The sequence below is a fragment of the Rousettus aegyptiacus genome, unplaced genomic scaffold (assembly GCF_014176215.1).
Source record: "Rousettus aegyptiacus isolate mRouAeg1 unplaced genomic scaffold, mRouAeg1.p scaffold_m13_p_14, whole genome shotgun sequence".
NCBI classification, from domain to species: domain Eukaryota; kingdom Metazoa; phylum Chordata; class Mammalia; order Chiroptera; family Pteropodidae; genus Rousettus; species Rousettus aegyptiacus.
In genome coordinates, this window is record NW_023416289.1 from 56,162,718 (window position 1) to 56,181,651 (window position 18,934).

The 18,934-nt window shown below is 42.6% G+C and overlaps 1 protein-coding gene across 13 annotated transcripts in view; it reads left to right on the forward strand.

The window, feature by feature from the left end:
* The window catches only part of MCTP2 (multiple C2 and transmembrane domain containing 2), a 526,866-nt gene that overhangs the window by 494,038 nt on the left and 13,894 nt on the right, over nucleotides 1–18,934 (forward strand). For all 13 annotated transcript variants that reach the window (XR_001594232.2, XR_001594234.2, XM_036232007.1 and 10 more), the window contains 3 exons: nucleotides 5,865–5,987; nucleotides 8,505–8,546; nucleotides 17,365–17,474. Coding sequence is in view for 11 of the 13 variants with exons in the window: in XM_036232007.1 (XP_036087900.1) it covers nucleotides 5,865–5,987; nucleotides 8,505–8,546; nucleotides 17,365–17,474 (275 nt within the window). In the remaining 2 variants the exon portion in view is untranslated. The remainder of the gene's footprint in view (nucleotides 1–5,864; nucleotides 5,988–8,504; nucleotides 8,547–17,364; nucleotides 17,475–18,934) is intronic.

Below are 18,934 nucleotides of genomic sequence, written 5' to 3' on the forward strand. Positions count from 1 at the left end.
ATGCTCAGTACGACACCAACAGAAGGAGGAATTTTTCTCTTTCTCTTTTCCTTTCGGCTTTTCCCCCCCTTCTCCCTCCCATTTCTACCAGTGCCCCCGAAGCCTAGTCTTACTGTGCTCCATTTATATGAATGCGAGCAGGGTAGGAATGCGAGACCTCGGATTTAGGTTTCAAGTCCATCTCTTCTGAGCAACCCAGGTCTCAGGATGCAGCTCAGTTTTCCTGGAGAGAAGGAGCGTGCGATGAAAGTGGGACTTCGATTGATTTTTCAGGGCGAACAGGTGGCGATAGTTGAGATAGGCCCCAGCCTCAGTGCCACCCCTAATTCGGGGCTGCGCATGTCATAGCTTTAGTAAAATAAACAACCTCCTGGCTTTGCTGTGACCTGAACATCTGCCTTATTATTTTTTTAAGCACCTTTTCAAATATTTTTTTTTCTGTGCTTAAGTGGATCAGATCCTAAAAAAGCCGATGAAGACTTTATTTTCTTTTCATGTCATCAGACTTACTGTTTTTTTTTTTGTTTGAAGTTAGAGATTTGAAAATTCCAATAGCATCTTTAAATGGGATTGTTGTTGTTTCGGTTTTTCTTTTTTCTTTTCTTTCTGGTGGTTGTTTCGAGCTCATTTATTTATACGGCGCAACAGATTTTGAACATAACAGGCCAACAATTGTTGGGTTTTAATTCGAACTTTTATTTTGGTGAGCTAATGGCGGTTTAAGTGGAGGAGTGTGTGTGTGTGCGTGAGTATGTGCGTGTGCGCGCACATGCATGCTTACAGACTGTGTTTTGGGTTTCTTCCTGGTTCACAGTGCTGTCTCAGTGTTGTGGGAAAGCTTCTTGGACTCCCGCTCACAATAAATCCGAGACTCCTAAAAACATTAACTCAGGAAAGGAAGATCCAAACTTTGGCATCGTTTTTGTTTTTAGTGGCAAGTATGATACAAACACAATTTTCTTTTTGATTAAGCAAATAGGCAGTCTATCTGATTAACCATCTAAGACATTCTTGATAATGATTCCTAAAAGAATTGTACTTTGCCGTAAATAGCACTGCCTGTTCATCACTGTTGGAGGGCTCCCGAATTAAGGCACCTTTGTCTGTTTTAAGCACACCGAGTATGTACCGAGCTATATAGCAGGCTTACCGTGAACTTCCTGCAACCCTCCTTCATTGAGAGCCAGAAATAGAGCTGCAAGTGGTGAACTTCATACAGAGAACTGCTCTGCTCTCACTGCACTAATGCTAATTAGATTCACTCGCTTTATTACCCAGAGCCTTTTTTTTTTTTTTTCCTGTGTTCATTCTGATCCAATCTTCCTACGAACACGCAGGAGAAAGTCGTGTTAAATTTAAGGTTTGAGTAGCAACTGCAGCCTCATGCTCGTGTGCCCAAAGTCAGAGAACACTTTCAGAGGATGCTGTGTCCACTTAGAGTACAATTAGGGCCCCATCGGACTTCCACCACGGAGGCTGCCAACAATTACGCCTCTGCAATGAGTGAGACACTTATCGGTCCATTTAATGGAATTTTTTTCTTGACCTCTTCAAGATACCCAGCTTCATGGGGAATAAATAAATGTGTAGGGATTTTCTTTTCCCCTCTTTTCCCTTAATCAGACCAGAGAATTTGCTGATGGCTTTGAAAGATGTCTTTACCAAAATCAGACTTTCAACTGCTCAATTAATTACCAGCTTCTGCAAAAACGCATGAGAAATTTATTGTCTGATTCTAGACCTGAAATTAAGATCATTTTAGGCGGAAAAAAAAGCCAGTAGTCGCAGCACAATATAAGCTTTCTGTCTTTCTTTTAGTTTAGTGCTTTTCTACTTTTCAAACTAGCTGCTCTGCCTTTATGAGTGTTGTGGGCATTTTTATTGGGCCGTCAGTTTTTCTATTTACATAAAATCATCAAGAAACATAAAGTATAGAGTGCCCAGTAGCATGGTGCAAACAATGGGATTTTAATAAATGTTTCATATTTAAAAGAGAAAAAGATGACGTGTTTAGTAAGAAACGTATGTATCAATACAGGTTAGAAGCATTTTAATTTCTGTTTAAAAAAATCCCATAGTACATTTAAAAGGGTAAAATAAAAGTCAGTAAAGTTTGATGTCTAGAAAAGTACAGTCTGAAGATCTCCAATTTATATTTAATATTAGAATTACATAGAATTTTATGATAGAATGTCTCTAAAATAAGAATAGAATTACCTACATTCTTCATAGAAATATTTACTATAATGTAATTGTGAAACTGCCACTTTGAAAATTGTATACCTTGTTTATTTAAATCGTCATAAATGGATAATGAAAGTGAAAAATACATAATCCAGGTATCTTTCTGCAAAAGCACTAGGAATAAACTACCCTTTGCATTATTGCCACAGAAAACTAGAACAAGTGGATGGAGTTTTGTCTCCAAGAGACAAGGCAAGACAAGTCCCTGCCTAACCCCAGGGGACTGACCTGGTCATTCTATATCATGTAGAAATGGCCGAGGACATGCCAAGCAAGCACCAGAAGGCGGTATATTTCAATGCACCTGGATCTCAAGAAAACACACTTAATATTGATTCGGCGAACTTTCTACATATTATGGCAACCAGAACTTGACTTAGAGATGCAGGTTGAAATATGAAGCTCTTATTAGAGAACAGAGGAGAACAGTGAGGGTTAGGACAGGAATGGGCATTTCAGTTCTGGATCTGATCTGAGTTTAGGTTCTCGCATTACTGGGGTGTATTTTTTCTCGCCTCTTTCTGAGTGGAGACTGGACCTTTCCTAATTCCCCTGTGTGTGTTCACCCCTTTTACATTATACTACTATATTAATTTTCTACTGGTCCTTTAACAAATTACCACACAAGAAAGGGACTGAGACAACACACACTCATTATCTCACAGTTACAGCAGCAGTCGGGAGTCTACCGCCGGTCTCGCTGGGCTAACGTCAAGGTGTCGAAAGGGCTGTGCTTTGTTCTGGTGATTCTAGAGACTCTGTTTTCTTTCATTTTCCAACTCTGAGACGCCGCCCACATTCCTCGGCTCATGGCTCCTTCCTCCATCTCCAGATCCCAGCAAAGGGACTTCACATGGCCTCACTCTGCCCTCACATTTTCTGTCTTTTTCTGCCTCCGTTTTCCGCCTTTAAGGCCTCTTACGGTTACATTGGATTCAACCAGATAATCCAGGACGCTCTTGCCATGCTAAGGTCAGACAATTAGCAACCTTAACTCCGTTTGTAACCATCATTCCCCTTTGCTATGTGACATCTTCACAGGTTCTGGGGAAGAGGGCATGGCATCCGTAGGGGACCATTATTTTTCCTACAACTAGGTCCTTCATAACTGCCTTTTGTTCATGTTGCTTTCTGACAGATCAGGATTTCTGAAGTCAGTGCTGGTTCCTCGCATAGGAAGAAATTTAGTGAAAGGAATAAATTTGGGATAAAGGGAGAGGTTTCGGACTGTGGACATTTTAACCTGAGGGTGGCTGGGAGGACTGCGGTTACAAACACACCAGAGTCACATGTTGACAGCAACTCGAATGATTTGGGTATTTGGCTTGCTCCACCTGCTCGCTCCGTGGCTGCTGGTACGTGGAGGTTGAAGAGGGAGCTAGGTGCCTGTCAACCCTGCCGATCGCGTGTGCAATCCCAGGGGTGGGGGGCAGAAGAGAGGGGCCTCTTCCAGGGGCCAGTCAAAAGGGGTGAGGGGAGCAGGAACGACGCGAAGGGCTGTCCGGGACTCAGGCGCTTCCTGAGTGGGCGAGTGTACCGGGGCATAAAACCCATGGCCTTTCTCCACATGACTTCCCGCAGTTAGTCACATGCCAAGCCATGTTTAAGGAACCCACAAAAGCCTATATATATTTAAAAAAAAATATCCCTTATCCTTTCTTCTGGGCAATTTCTTCCTAAAAATTTTCTCAGTTTCTCATTTCCTCACCCCATTCCCATAATTAAGGGTACTTTGCTAACAGAATTACCTAGTTAAATATTAAATCCTATTATTTCTCTACTTAAAAATCCATAAATGACTTCCCATGTAGTGTACGATCACATCTTCAACCGAGTACCATGACGTACAGGTCTTTGCACTAACCGACCCCTGCTTCGTTCCCTGACCTCGTCTCCAGCCCCATCCTTCCAGGATCTAGCCCCGCTGGATATCCTTACCGCCTCCAGGCACGCGAAGCCCTTGAAAGGGTTTACTGCCGTCATGTCTCTGTGGGTACGCCGTCTCTCCCCTACCGACCTGTTGGCCTCACCTAAGCACCGCCACTGTCCAGCACGAGGCCAAGCATAAAGTGACACCTGAGCAAGTGTCTTCTTACTGAACCAACGAAGGACCCAAGCGCTTTTCTACAGAAGTAATTGGTGGAGACCGAACAAACCTTACCTTCTAAGTAGTTTTCTTCATGTTTATGTATCACTGTCCATTCGACTTAGACATAGTCATCCACCTGCTGCAAGAAGCATGATCATGATAGTGACCCTTTCCTTCCTGTACTTCCTTACGTTTTACCTGCTTGACCTGTGTGGGCATTTGGGTTTGTAACCCTTGACAGTGGTTAACAATCTGAAACTGATGTACACTTAGCAGCGTTTCACAGGCTCCTATATATGACACAAGAAAATGAACTGTGTCTACTTCTCAGATTAGTTGAGGAAATAATGTATCAAGTGATAGGACTTGACATCGTTTTGTTTGTTTCTTTGTTTTTTAATAGGGCTTTTGAGAGTTATTCAGAGACTTAGCTTCATGGAATTTGGCTATTTTCTAGTCTTAAATCCACTCACAAAGGGCAGAGAGACAGAATTTTAAAATAATTTCAAATGAGGAGATGCCGAAGTATTGGGGGGAAATACTCACATCACTGCACTTTGTGACATATTACGCTTATTAATAAGAAAGTATGTGTCTATTCAAAATGGGCACTAGAAGCATTTTAATTAAATTCAGGGACAATGATATGCTTTTCATTTATTTAACATTGCTTTGTTAGTAGTAATAAAATTAAGAATGAAAACAGTAACTTGTGGATATTAGAAAAGAGGAAACAAACAATTTTTTATTGTAGATTATGGAACTATATTTTTGGAAACCCCTAAAGAATGAAATGAAATGAAAAGCTATTTGGAACAATAAAAAGTTCGGTAAAGTTCCTAATTAAACAAAGTAATATATACGAAATATTAGCTTTTATATGCAAACAATTACCTGTTTGAAAACATAGTGGAAGAAATGATTAAATTTATAATAGCACCTAAAAAGTAAACCAGAAACATATATCTACAAAGAGAAAAAATTTGAAACGGTAGATAAAGTTTTTAGTAATAGGTAAAGCAATACTGCTCAATATAGCTGAGTATTCGAGATACAATAATTTACCTCTTCTAAGTTGGTATAAGTGTGACTTTTTTCAGCACTTATGAGTGGACAGCTGATAATTGCAAATTATCTTATTTCATCTTCTGGACTACCTGCGAGTTTGAAACGGAAGTGAGGCTTAAATTTTGAAATAATCTGCCCACGAGTTCACTCTCGCTCCATAAAATAATGACCATGTATTTTTGTATTTGTACTGCTGTATCTTTCCATTCTAGAATGTGACTGTAACTCATTTCTATGCCCTCCTTATTCTACTGCGAGTTCTAAAATTACATTAATTGTTGAATGTCGGTGAGTGAGTGAGTATGTGTGTTTGAGTGTGTGTGTGTGTTCACCTGATGGTTTCTAAAAGATGCTGTATCCTGGGAGAGAGCCCCCGGGTGACTTTTTTCGACTCGGTAACCAGGACTTACGATGGCCCCATACCGTTTCCTCAGGCAGTGATCTGGTCGTGTCTTCTCTCCAGGTATTTCTGGTCACCGTCTGGAATTTTGAGCTGTACATGATCCCCCTGGCATTACTGCTGCTTTTCGTCTACAATTTCATCAGACCCGTGAAAGGGAAGGTCGGCGGCATGCAGGACAGCCAGGTGAGCAGCGATTCCAGTGATTGTGGCGCGTGCCGGGGGAAGAGTGTGGTAACAATGCCGAACCACCAGCAGCACCAGGTCCGTGTGGCCTGAGACTCGCGGGGCCGCCCCGCACGCGGATCCGCGCTGCAGGGAGACTCTCCCGTCTGGCGCGATCCGGAGCCTGCCTCCCGTGGCATCGTAGGTGTCCGAGGCTCGGTCCACGGTCTTAGCTCGAGGAGAGCCCTCCGGCTCGCGGGCATCGTTTCCACGCTAGCAGAACCAGAGCACGTCTGGCTCTCCATGTGGTCACTGTGAGGGACCTTCTCAGCCACCAGGGAGAAGCCCCTGGTGGCTCGCTGAGAGCGGGCGGGCCTGGGTCCCTGTGCTCTCGAGTGCCTGAGTTTTCGTTGTCAATCTCGGATTCGCCGTGGCCTTGAGGGAAGCACTGGAAAGGCCTCCTCTCAGGACGCCACAGCATCTGCTTGCTTCAGCTCCTCTCCTGCTGCCTTCCCCCGCCCTCCCCTCCCAGCCTGCGGGGCCCTCCACTCTGCGTGAGCGGGGACACGAGCTCTCGACTTGCTTCACGCTGCAGTGCTGGCATTCCGGATCCAAGAACCATGGCTGTGTTTTTTAATCTGAGGTTTTGAGACTTGATAGCAGATCAGCCTCACGTGGGTTTTTCAAGACTCAAAAGCTGATCATCCTCACCTATTTTTCCTTATAATAGTCTCATTATTTTTTGAAAAATCTCTGACATAATGGATATTTTAAAGGGATATTTGTCGTGTCTTTTGGGATATAGGGGAGGCGGGGGAAATGAGTGTTTTATCAGGGAGTAAAACCTCAAGCAAGTTTAAAATTTCATTTTGTTGAATTTTTGATTGTTTAATGCAGTAGGCATGGGCATATTTCAATAATGAGGGTGCTAAAGATACTAGAACCACCTAATAAATATCTTTAAAGTACAGATTCATTTAAAGATTAAGTTTCACAGAGATATAAATGAAAGAAATTTTTACAGAGAAACATCTGTAATAAAAATGCTGTCAGCTAACATTTTTACAGTTTTAAATCAGATTTTAAGTTATATGTATGATGTATATACTTACAGCACATATGTGTGCACATATGTGCGTATGTGCATGTCTTCATAGTATATATAAACATATACATGGGCACACAATTATGCTTGTGCACATATGCCTGTAAATGCATATGTGTATATGAAACTTTTTAATTTACAAAACAGTTCCAGTTCATTACCTGATTTAATCCTGACAACGCACCCATGAAGGAGGCAAGAAATACTATTTTCATTTTATGCTCGATAAAATTAGGCTCCGATTGGCACAGCGATTTGCCCAAAGTCACACAGCAAGACTTTGTCTCGAGCTGAAGACTTCTAACTCACAATCGGCATTTTTTCTCCCATACCATGTTTCCACTGTATTCGTTTCTATCCGTTTGCTTTCATGAAACGTGTCTGCCGCCGACAGTGCACAGGTTAGCTCTCCGGCATCAGTGCATGTGGCACAAGCTGCTGGTCGGAGCGCGTGGGTGTTCTGGGGGCCAGCGTGGTGCCAGCCCCCGAGAAACTGCTTGACGACTGCCCAGTGGTGAGGTGCCCAGTGGTGAGGTGGAGTCGAGTGGAACTCTCTCTGGGTACTTCGGAGTTCTTCCCTTTTAAGAGCATGATATTGACAAATCCTTTTTCTATGGGAACAATGAATTCTAAACAGTGTGCCTGACCTCTGCCAGGTTAAGCAGAAAGGTAAGTGTTCAAGCTGAGAAGAAACCCTGCTTGTCCACCACCCAGCATTTCTGAGCTGCTGAACCCATTTCATCGTGAACCGACATGCGCTGGCTTATACGTATTGCTGTGATTTGATTGAAATTTGCCTATTAAATAGTCGAGATTTCTAAACCAGTCCATTCGCATCACAGCTGGTGCTGTGACCCCTGAACTGAAGCCAGGCACCCGTTAGTCCAGATCAGAGCCTGAGTTTCCTTCCCTCACCTGCCCCCTGCCCCGAACCCGAAGCCCAAGGAAAGTAATGACACCGTACAGAAACCTGTAACTTATTCTTGCGATTGATTATATTCAGACTAATGCATTTGCTACTGTCTAATGTTTCAGTAATGGCCCCAAAGGAAAAGAGGAATCATTGTAACAATGAGTTTAGCACAAACGGAGTATGGTATTCTCGGCCTTAACGTAGCAGTTGGTTCATTTGTCAGAATGAGAACAAAACTGTTTGCAGAAAGTATGACTCGGCGATGCATTTTTAAAGCTGGATGCTTTCAAAGGGCAGTCTCCTAATAGCTTTATTTATAGTTAAGTTTTATGTAGATTAAGCATATTGTTGATAGCTTTGCCACGGTGTCCCTGAACTTTAAAAGTGTTATTTTTTTAGAGAGCTCATAAGGCATTTTAAAAATATTAGTGCTTAAATTATGTAGGAAAACTTAAAAAAAAATGTGCATTTGGTCATTTCAGTTGGTGTTGTATTAACCAACTGTGCTCTTTCCTTTCAGGAGAGCACCGACCTGGAGGATGAGGACGAGGAAGATGACAAGGTGGGTGTGCTCACGGAAGAATGTGCACAGGGACATTGACATTTTCAGCAGGTAGCATTCCTCCAGCTTGAGTCAAACTCCGACTTTTTTCTTAGTACTCTAGAGTGACGTGTCTATTAATATTCTCGTAATTTAATTCTAAGAATTAAAAAAAAATGAGGATGAAAAGGGGTAAAATGTGACGAGAGATCTAACCATTCTAAAAAGCGTACCCATAGGAGGCCTGCCTCGAGGCGCGGCGGAAGACGCGCCCTCTCCCTGGCATGCGAAACGCAGGTGAGCCGTGGCCGCGGCAGCCACCAGGAAAGTGAGGGAGCGAGGCCGCGCCCCCTGCGGGTTCCCGCCCGCGCGCCGCGGGGCGGCCGCCCACGCGCCGCGGGGCGGCCGCCCACGCCAGGGCCTGTCACTTCCCCGGCTGCCGCCGGCACCGCTCTCAGCTGTACGTCTGTGTACATCTGTCCTTTCCCTTCTCCTGGGAGAGTCTCTCAGATCTGCTGCTTTTGTTGTCATTATGCTTTCAGACAGACCTTCTGGAATAAAATGAAAAAAGAAAAAAAAAAAAAGAAAGAAAGAAATGCCAGATGAGATGCTACTCGCTCAATGGACTTCCAGTCCCCTTGAACCTGTGGGTTTGCGGGGCTCGTTAGAGGAGGCTTGAGGGGGAGGAAAAGGTCAAAAGGGGGGAATCTCGAGAGTTAAGTATCCAATCTAGAATTCCCAGGAAATAAAAAGGAATTTGAAAACACTGGCTCCGTGACATGAACAGCCTTAAAATTAATCAAGAGAGCCAGATGGTTTTGCCCATTTACAGCAAATTGGGTGAATTACAAAGTAAATCTTATTTGTTGTGCTAAAATGATCATTAATAGCAAAATAATAAAATAAAGCAGTAAAATATTTCTTAAATGTGAATTGACTCAGAATAAAGGGCACACAGATGCAACTTTTTTCTTGATGAATTTATGTGAGTGGCTTCTGGGCGATGTCATCACTCCATGAACATTAGAAACAGTCCTAGCTGAGCTAATGGGATGTTTTACCGAAGGAAACACAAGTCTTAATGAAATTATTTTAAACCTACACTAGGAAAAATTCTAAATTTTAGTAGCAAAGGCTTAGAAGTAAAAAAGATTTCTTTCCTTTGGGCCAAACATTTTTAAAGGCTCAACTCATAGAATAAACCCACATATATCTGCCCATCCGATAAGGTCAGCATCCAACAGGAAGACAATGACGGCAAAGTGGGGTTCAGGAAATCAGCGGGCAACAGATCGAGACCAGTGGCTGTCAAGGTCTAACCTGACACCGAGGTGCTTCGTGGGCGGCCTGGGGGCCCCGCGTCTGGAGGTGGAGCTCTTTGGGCTGAGCTTAAGCCTCTCTGGGCAAGGACGCTGAGTTGGAACCGCAGCGTCTCCGAGGATGAGCCTTGGAGCTACTGCGTTGAGGCAGATGGGGCCCTCCACGCAGCCCCGCCCCGGGGGTGTCAGGAACAAGACCCTCCTCACTTTCGCCGGGCAGTTTTGTTCCTGAGATGCTTCGATTGTAATATTTATTTTCATAAGCTCTTTAATAGCCGCAGCGTGGTCATGTTTTTCTGCTTCCTTGATTTTCTATTTGCATGAAGTCTTGTAGAGGAATAAGCCTAAAATGGGACTTTGACTCCTGTTCACGCCTCTCCTGTTTGGCACGAGCCTCCTATTGACAGAGGACGCTGGCGAACCTCGCTGTCCTCATCCCTGTCTTTCCTCTCTTACTTCCCTAAGACACTGGGAAGCTGCAGGGATTTTCAACTTTAGACTTCCGGAGCACACATCGCCCACATCCGTACTGCAATCTATCATTTCTCCTCCACGTGCAGCAGCCTCCACCGCTGAGACGTGCGCCTCACTGGCCTGCACACACGGGCACCGGGCCGCGCCCCTCCCCCACGTGCAGCGTCGAAGGGCTTCCCCACGCAGCCCCTCTGGCTTCTGGTGCATGTTAGACATGACAGACCCTGCTTCTGGGAACTGTTACACGCCCAGTGAGAGACGAACTGTTTACAAATTATAAACACACAGCCATTTCCTTCCAAGCCAGAAGAGAGTAAACTCCTTTCTATCCAAACGATCCGTCTTGAAAGTGACACTCCCTAATTGCCAGCGGCCCCTTCCTGCCGAATACCATCACAGGCGACTGTGGAGATGAAAGCGGGCTGCAGCCCTCGGCACAGCCTCCGCGGGAGACGGACGCGTTCCCGTGTTCGGCCTGTCTCCGATGCACAGACCAGGGCACGGTCTGGGCTCTGTCACACCCTCGCTGTCTGGCGCAGGGCTCGCTGCAAAACGACGCGACTGCAGCCTCTCGCCCCTTCTCATTGTCGGGGGTCCGCGGCAGCGACCTGCGTTAGAAACCAAATTAGACTCCGCAGTTTCGCCCGCCTGCCTTTTGTGTGCTTTCAGTTAATAACGTAAAATTTCCAGGAACCAGTTTTTGGCTTTTGGAGAACTAAAAGTACAAACAAAACTTTGAAGAGAGGAGATTTTTCTTTCTTTCTTTCTTTCTTATACCTGATAGGCCACACAAGAAATTGCTCGTTACGAGTATAGTTTGCTGGGGACCCCAGAACACAGATAATGGCTAGGGTTCAGCCAACAGCAATCAGCTGACATTTCCTATTTGTATTAGATTCCATACGTGGAATTCTTCTACGTGGACCTTATTTGTACGGATGGATTACAATGAAAATTGCATTAATTTTCTACACAGTAAAGGTCAGTAATTGAAGCATGAACCAAGAAAGTATTGTGCAAAATGCTGTGTTCCTACTTAAGAAAGGTCATGCAAAGCAATAATATCTTGTTTTCATTGTGGAAGGTATAAATACTTGCATTAGAGTTTCTTTCTTTTTCCAGCCCCACAATTACTTACATAGACTATTTCAGCATTTACTATTAACATCAGGAAGAAGAAATCATAAGGGCATGCAATAATAATAAACCTGCCTACTGCTATCATAAAAAACTTCACAGTGATGACTGCATTGCGGGTTGGTTGGTTTTTAGCTCAGCTCTCAGAAACAGGGCTCGAATGAGCTGTTCTTTTAGGATGATCAGTGAGTTCACAATGGGGCGGGGGGAAGTTACCCTTTTATATTAATTATGGGTAAAAAAAAAAACACATAGATTTTCTTTTAAAAAAATGCAGAATATCTAATACACTTTTTCTGATCGGTCGTGGAACATGTTATCATGAAATGACGCCAATAAATATTATAGCATATCCTCTTTTCACAAGTTAGGATGTCATTGTTAAAATTTGCGTACTTTTTAAACCGTCAGTCTCAGTATTTGAAGATAGTTTCCATCATCCAGACCGATCAGCCCCCTCCCCACTCCCGGGCAGAGCCTTCTCAGAAGGAGTTTGCTGTAGATTCATGCGCATAGTCCTTCGGGTGAGCTGGATGGGCCCATCATGCCTCATGTCTCCAGAGAGAGAACCTGGCCTGTAATGCCTCACCCAGGGGAGACCGTCATTCTCAGAGGACGTCTCCTCACAATCCAACAGTGACAGTAGCTTTGCGTACGATTCCTTTGTGACTTCTTAGGAATATCCAAAACAGCAAGTCAGTACGATTAGTGATTTTTTTTTAAGCTCTTGATATTGCCTAAGCAGTGGTATGTTAAGATGATAAGGTGTGGTATTTTTAAGAAGATAAAAAAAAAAATCAAAGAATATCTCTGAAAGATTAACAATAATTGAATACGCACACATTTTTAGAGCCTATGCAATCTGTATATATAGGGCATATTGCAGAGGACCTGCTTATGGATAATTTTCAGGGGAATAAAGTAAATGGCCATTCTGATTTAACTGCTTTTAATTTGATTAAATATGATTTTTTTTAGTGCCGAAGCAATTTAATTGCTAACATTTCTACCATACCATCTTAGTTTCAAGATTTTAATATTAAAATGGAGTGGAGCCAATTCTTAATGATCAGTTTATGCATGTTCGAATGAGAAGGGATTGGTTTCCTTATTTCCTGCAGCCTTTTCTCTGACACATCAACTAGATCAAGTTTTCCTTTTAAATATGAAACCCCCGTTCTTAAAAATATTTTGGTTTCATTACCTTTAGAAGTAATCCAGAATTAATCCAGAAGCGATCTAGCAATCTGACCTTTCGAGGCATTATTTATCCTGCTTACTGTCAGGCTCACTAATATTCCTAGTACTTGTGGATTTTCTTTGACATTTCTACTTTAAAGATTATACTTGGTAAGGTACTCCCAAATATTATGAAATATGATATAGTAGAGTGGAAATTGGATGGATTATCTCTCTTTCTATTAGCTAATGTGAACTGTCTAACAGAATGTAATCAGAGACTCTGATTGTACAGACCGTAACGCATCTAGATGTTTGATTTCCCATTGCCTAAATTTTTACATCGTGCTACTGTAGGCTACATTGGCTATTATATCTTAATTGCCCACAAGTCATTGTTTTTCTGAAGATTGTAGCTGTTTCTCTTGTCTTTCTTAATGGAATTCCCTCTGTTTCAGTGTGGCTCGCCTTAAGTCCTAATTATCCAATAAGTGAACAGATAATTAATAAATAATTTACAAGATAATTGATAGAAAGGTAGGGGACACTGCTTTTTTTCCTGAAGGAAAAAGTAATAATATAAGTAATAAATGACACAAAAGTAATAATTTAAAACAAGATCATTTTGAGTAAGTTACGTAAGTAGTTAGAGTTATACAAATACTGATATTTATAGAGTATTTGCAATTTGCAGGCTGTTTTTATGTGCTTTAGCTCATTCAGCACTCAAAATAAACCATTAAATTAGATATTATTTTCCCCATCTGCAAATGAACAAACCCAAATTAAGAGAATTTAACTTGATAGCATAGTAGCAAGGCTCAAATCCAGCTCTTCTGACCTAAATTACATTTATTTTTTTACCATATCACATTATTATGGAGGAGACCTGTCATTAATTTATCGGTTCATTTTTCTGCATCGTTATACGTTTATAGAGTGTTTTCTCTGCATGAGGGAAACCACCGGCAACTGTAAACGAGGTGCCCAGAGTGAGTGCCCAGAGTGAAGTGCGATTGCCGCTTCTGTCAGAGCTGGTACGCGGCCCTGGGCGCTGCACAGGAAGTGGCTGGGTGACAGGAAGTAGTGTTTGAGCCCCGTCTCAGCGTCATAAAAAGTACTCGTTGCATTGCTCGGTCGCAGACATGATTTTTCTCCTACCCTCCTCACTTGCCCACCTCGAAGGTCGTCAAAGGACACACACAGCTAAACCAGCAACTGCGGCTCATTGTGTGCTTAAGGACAGTCGTGTGAACTTCGAGAAGACCATTAGTCCCATCCATCGCCTTGCGGCGACCTGGCCCCTGTCAGTTGGCCTGGAGAAACTTGTAATGAAATCAGTCTTCCCAGACCGAGAGTCTAAATTCCAAACATGTATTTTTTTTTTTAAATGATTCCCAATTTTCAGTTGTAGTTTATCAACATCTTCCTCTTGATACTGATTTTCATGGCTTTTACTTTCTCAGCCCTCCCATTCGATACCAGATAAGATTCCTGTCGCGGGCAAAAGCCGCGTTGATAAATACCAGTCCGTGTGGACGTGCGCTGCGTAATGAACGGAGAGAGAGAGCAGTTTGAAACCGCTTACAGAATGATACCGATTCAAAGTCTAAACAGTCTGCTCTATACTCATTTCCCAAAGCAAAAATACTGCTTGAGAGATAAGTACTCTCCTGAAAGAGTAGTGATTTTCCCCCCTCTTTTTAATAATATCCACTATGCATGGAGTTGACTCTGTGCGTGTGTGTGTGTGTGTGCGTGTGCACACACAACACGTCTCATGGGAAGGCTCCCTAAAGACAGTTCCCAGCGCAGTAAGCCAGGATTCCCAGAGAGCAATTTTTAATCTTGTATATCAGAAATACTGCTTTTCATTCTTTGTTATGACAGATGTGGAGAGGTTTTTTTTTTTTTTTCCATGCTAAATGCTGCTCAATCTATTTCCGATCTTTATAATTTTTCAAGCTTTCAAATTGTAGGCTTCTAATATTCAGTAGGATGAAACAGACCAAACATACTCCCGTTTGAAGTCTAAAGTTATATATTTTTTGCGCCTCTATTCTAGATAGCTGAAATTACTGGGAAGATTCTGAGATAGAAATTTTGCATTGATCCTTTTCGGGAATCCTGCATACCCTGTGTTTTTTCAAGTTTGTAACGAAAAGTAAAATCCATTCCTTCTCAAATCTAGCATCTACAAATATATGTTTAGCTACAATTCTATTGTTTGTCTAGTCATACCAGTGGGCATTACTATGTTTATTATTCATTTCCCTCTATAAATTGGAAGCCTCATGTGTTAAGAAAAAATGTAAGCACACGCGACAGCACCTCTGTCTTTCTGAATGAATCTCTGTTACTCTTCCGTGGAAATCCGGTGGCGGCAGCAGATGTAACGTTGTGTTTGCTAAACTGTGTTACCGCCACATTCCCTGGTTCAATCTGAAACGTGTAAATAAAGCCAGCATGACGCAGCCAGAACTGCCAGATGAGCTCTCGTGTGACAAAGTCAACGTGAGTGGACTTGTCTGGGAAGATCGTTGCTTTTGAAACTCGAATTAACCTCCGTCTTTTCAAAACTAGACCAAAGGTCCTTCATCCTTTGACGTCTCTGCGTCCTCGCAGGGGAGGGACTGACGTGTGCTTTACATGGGTTATGATGTTTAATGCTCCTTCCCACATAACGAAGTTGGAACTCAGGAAGGGCGGGGGACGTGCCGTGATCACAAAATTAGTAGAAGACGAGGTCCCCGTTGAGCCCTGCTCTTTCTGACTCCATAGCCTGTTATTTGCAAAACACGTGGGCCTGTGGAGTTGGTACAGCTTACGTTTTTTTTTTTTTCCTTCTAATATAAATTTCATTAAAAAGGGAGAGAATATTGTGAGAATCGTTTATTATATTCGTGTATGAACTCCTATTTTCTTTACAACCAGAGCATCAGCATTTGGGTGTTTCATTGGGGGAAAAAAAAATGAGTTAACCGAAATAGGGAATTTTTATGAAGTTGAGCCACATGGAAATTTGAGGCATTTACCAAGAAATTGTTCTGGGCTAAACTCTATGCTGCTGAAAAGAGGAAGCCACGTTCGCCCTCTGCTTCCAAATCCCCTTTTATAAACATGAATCCTGCCCTGGCTGACAGAGAAGAGTTTTTACCATCACGCCCATTAATGGACGTTGGCGGATTGCTGAGTATGAGCTGAGTCCTCTGGCAGCATATCTCATTTATAATGCCAACTGCTTGAAGAAGTAAAGCTGGCAGGAGAGAAAGGGGAACAAGGGATTTAGAAGTAGGGGAAAAGGTAAAAAGGTCTTGTCAGTTTGCATTGCCAGAGGGACACAGTGAGCCTGACTTTCCCTTCTGTGGTTAATGGCTGGGTACCGGACTGCAGACCAGACGGTAAGAGGTTACTCAAACCGTCCCGCACGCTGAACTGGAGAGGGGGTCGCAGCAGTCCATCCTCACCTCTGCCCCTCTCTTTGGTCTGTCTCAGCCAAGCATCTTCCTAAACAAGGGCAGACACAAGAAGGGAAGTCTGTGCTCCTTGACGTATTTCCCGTACTGGCGCCTTTACCAACAGTCACTGTGGTGTAGTTGCCGGGTTCCCTCTCACTCCATCCGTGGGTCTGCTTTGATGGAATGGAAGATACAAGACGAGAGTGAAACTTGTTCTTCTTTTGCTGCGCAGAAGGTTATAGAAATGGTCTCTTAAATTCAGAAACTTTTGCTCAATAACTTAGTACAGATCTAACCCAAGGAAAATTCTAGATAGGAAAAAGTTGTGACAGATTTTCTAAGGGAGCTAGAATGGTAGCAGAATATGAGACATAGTGTAAAAATCCCACTGTTTGTGAACCTTCTTTTCTCCATTTGAGTAATTTCTAAGTTATTCTTATTTTTTTTTATAAGCATTTGCTACCTAACATGGTAAGACATATTTAAGATTTTCTATATTCAAAATAAAGATGATGTTCTCAGAAAGCTGAATTCCACATCACATGAAGAATTAGAGACAGAAGAACATGGACTTACATTTGCATAAAATTCCATGAGGACAAAGTGGTCGGTCGTTGGGCATCCTCCTTGGAAATCGCCTGGGTAGGATGCGGTCCCCTGCAAGGCACTGTCCGGAGCACTGTCGCCTCTCTCTGGCTGCTCACTCCAGTTTAAGGTGGTTGCCAGAGGATGACTGGAGTCTTCATTAGGCCCGCTTCAGTGGGCTTAAAACACAAGGGAAATGCAGCAGTATTTGGCGAAGAAGCCACATCACCAGGGAACATGTCGTCCAACATGAACATTGTTACCTGCTAGAATCACTTCTGAAGTATCTGATAGGAGGTGGGGAGGATGAGCTGGCAGAGAGCCTGAAGACAGAGCCTGAAGACAGAGAGGAAATGGGGGTCAGCCAAATAGAGGAACTGCAGAGCTCCCCGACATGAGCCTGAGCTCCCAGGGAAGCGAAGCTCCTGGAAGCTCTTGGGACTTGCACGCAGTACCTCATGACGCTGAGGCGGCATCTGAGGCTCGCTCACCCCGGGTGGTGGCATCTGAATGAGTGGGCAGGGACCTTTTGGAATCAGTAAATATTTAAGTTGTGAAAAATGTAACTCATCTCTTAGAGTCACTCTGTCGATGATAACCATGCTATTATACCATGGTATGAGAATTTTCGTAGCAGGGCAATTAAAGTAAAGGAACTGAGGTGAGTCTTGCTTTTATGTCCCGTAGGAATCCGAGAAAAAAGGCTTAATTGAAAGGATCTATATGGTGCAGGATATTGTTTCAACAGTGCAAAACGTCTTGGAGGAAATCGCTTCTTTTGGAGAAAGAATTAAAAAGTAAGTTGGACATTTGGGTTGTGGCGTTTGAATTAGAATTGTCATCCACAAGGACAGGTGGGGGTGGGGAGGGCGGGGTCAGAAAATACAGAAACCGAAACCGAAAGCAAATGCTTTGGTGTCCAGCAAATGCTGTTAACTTTGGTTGGGTTCTTCTTTGTGCTTGTCGATTCCACAGCGGGGCAGTGCCTCAGAACTGGGGTGACCATATGGCCCAATTTACACACGTCATCCCATTGTAATTATTAATGTTGCCCCCTTGCACGCTCGAAAAGATCCTGGCTTGGGTGATAAACTAGAGTAAAAATTAGATCGTTCTACTGACAAATGGAAAGGGAAGCCAATATGCTTTAAAGGAGTCTTCTCCTGAGAACCACCGAGCACGGCAATGCCTTGCGTGAAATGTTTTCTCACGTCTCCAAACAACGGTGCATAACTAGTAGCATCATAGATGCAAAGATGTGAAGTTAATTTAACACGCGCGTGAGGACCTCAGGGCAGAGGTCAATGGACTTTCTCTGTAAAGGGCCAGAGCAGAAATATTTTTGGCTTTGTGGGCTCTCTGGTCTTTGTTACAATTATTCAACTCTGTTGTTTACCTCTAAAAGGTGTCATAGTTTATACATAAATGAATGGGTGTGAGATGTGTTCCAGTAAAACTTTCTTTACAAACACAGGTGGCAGGCTAGATTTGGCTCAAATCTAACCCATAGCTTGCCACTCCCTACCGCAGAGCAGAAGGTCTCAGTTCTCTGAAGAAGTTCCGGTTGAGAAAGACTCCCTACGTTTTGTGTTTTTATGTATAATTAAACTGTGTATAAGTTGGTCTTCATTTGGTACCAATGACTAGAGCAGTTTTTAATTTTTTTCTTTGAATTGTAAACTTATTTCTTTCCCCCTTTAAATACAGAATTGTGTTGGCCACGTTCTTTTTCTAAAGATTCGTTAATACTATTTGTTATCTTATTGACCAATCTAGTTTCTTTAAGCCAAGAAGATAATGTTTAGAAATTGCATGAGTAAAGAAGAGAAAAAAAATACTAAAAGCCAAGTGAAAGTTCTGTCTATCAAGATACAGGAAAATCTATAAATGATAATTAACATCAGGAAATATCTTCTTTCTCAGTTCCTTATCAAATGAAATTGCCCTTGAATACTCTTTAATTATCGACATTGTTTTGTTTAAAAAATAGGTTAAAAACCATCTTTACACAAATTCGGTGAGTTTTTACCGAAATTACACATTATTATTCCCATTATCTAGGTCCTAAGAGAAGAAACTATTACACAGTAGTACCATTTTTGCTTACGTGTATCTATCTATCTGCTTTGTTCCTCTTTGTTTCATGTAAATTGGCAGATGATTCCTGAATTTACCCTCAGAATCATTTAACAAAAGCAGAAGTCACGGTAGAAAATTGTGAAGTAGTGAGGACATTATAGGTTTTAATTCATTCACT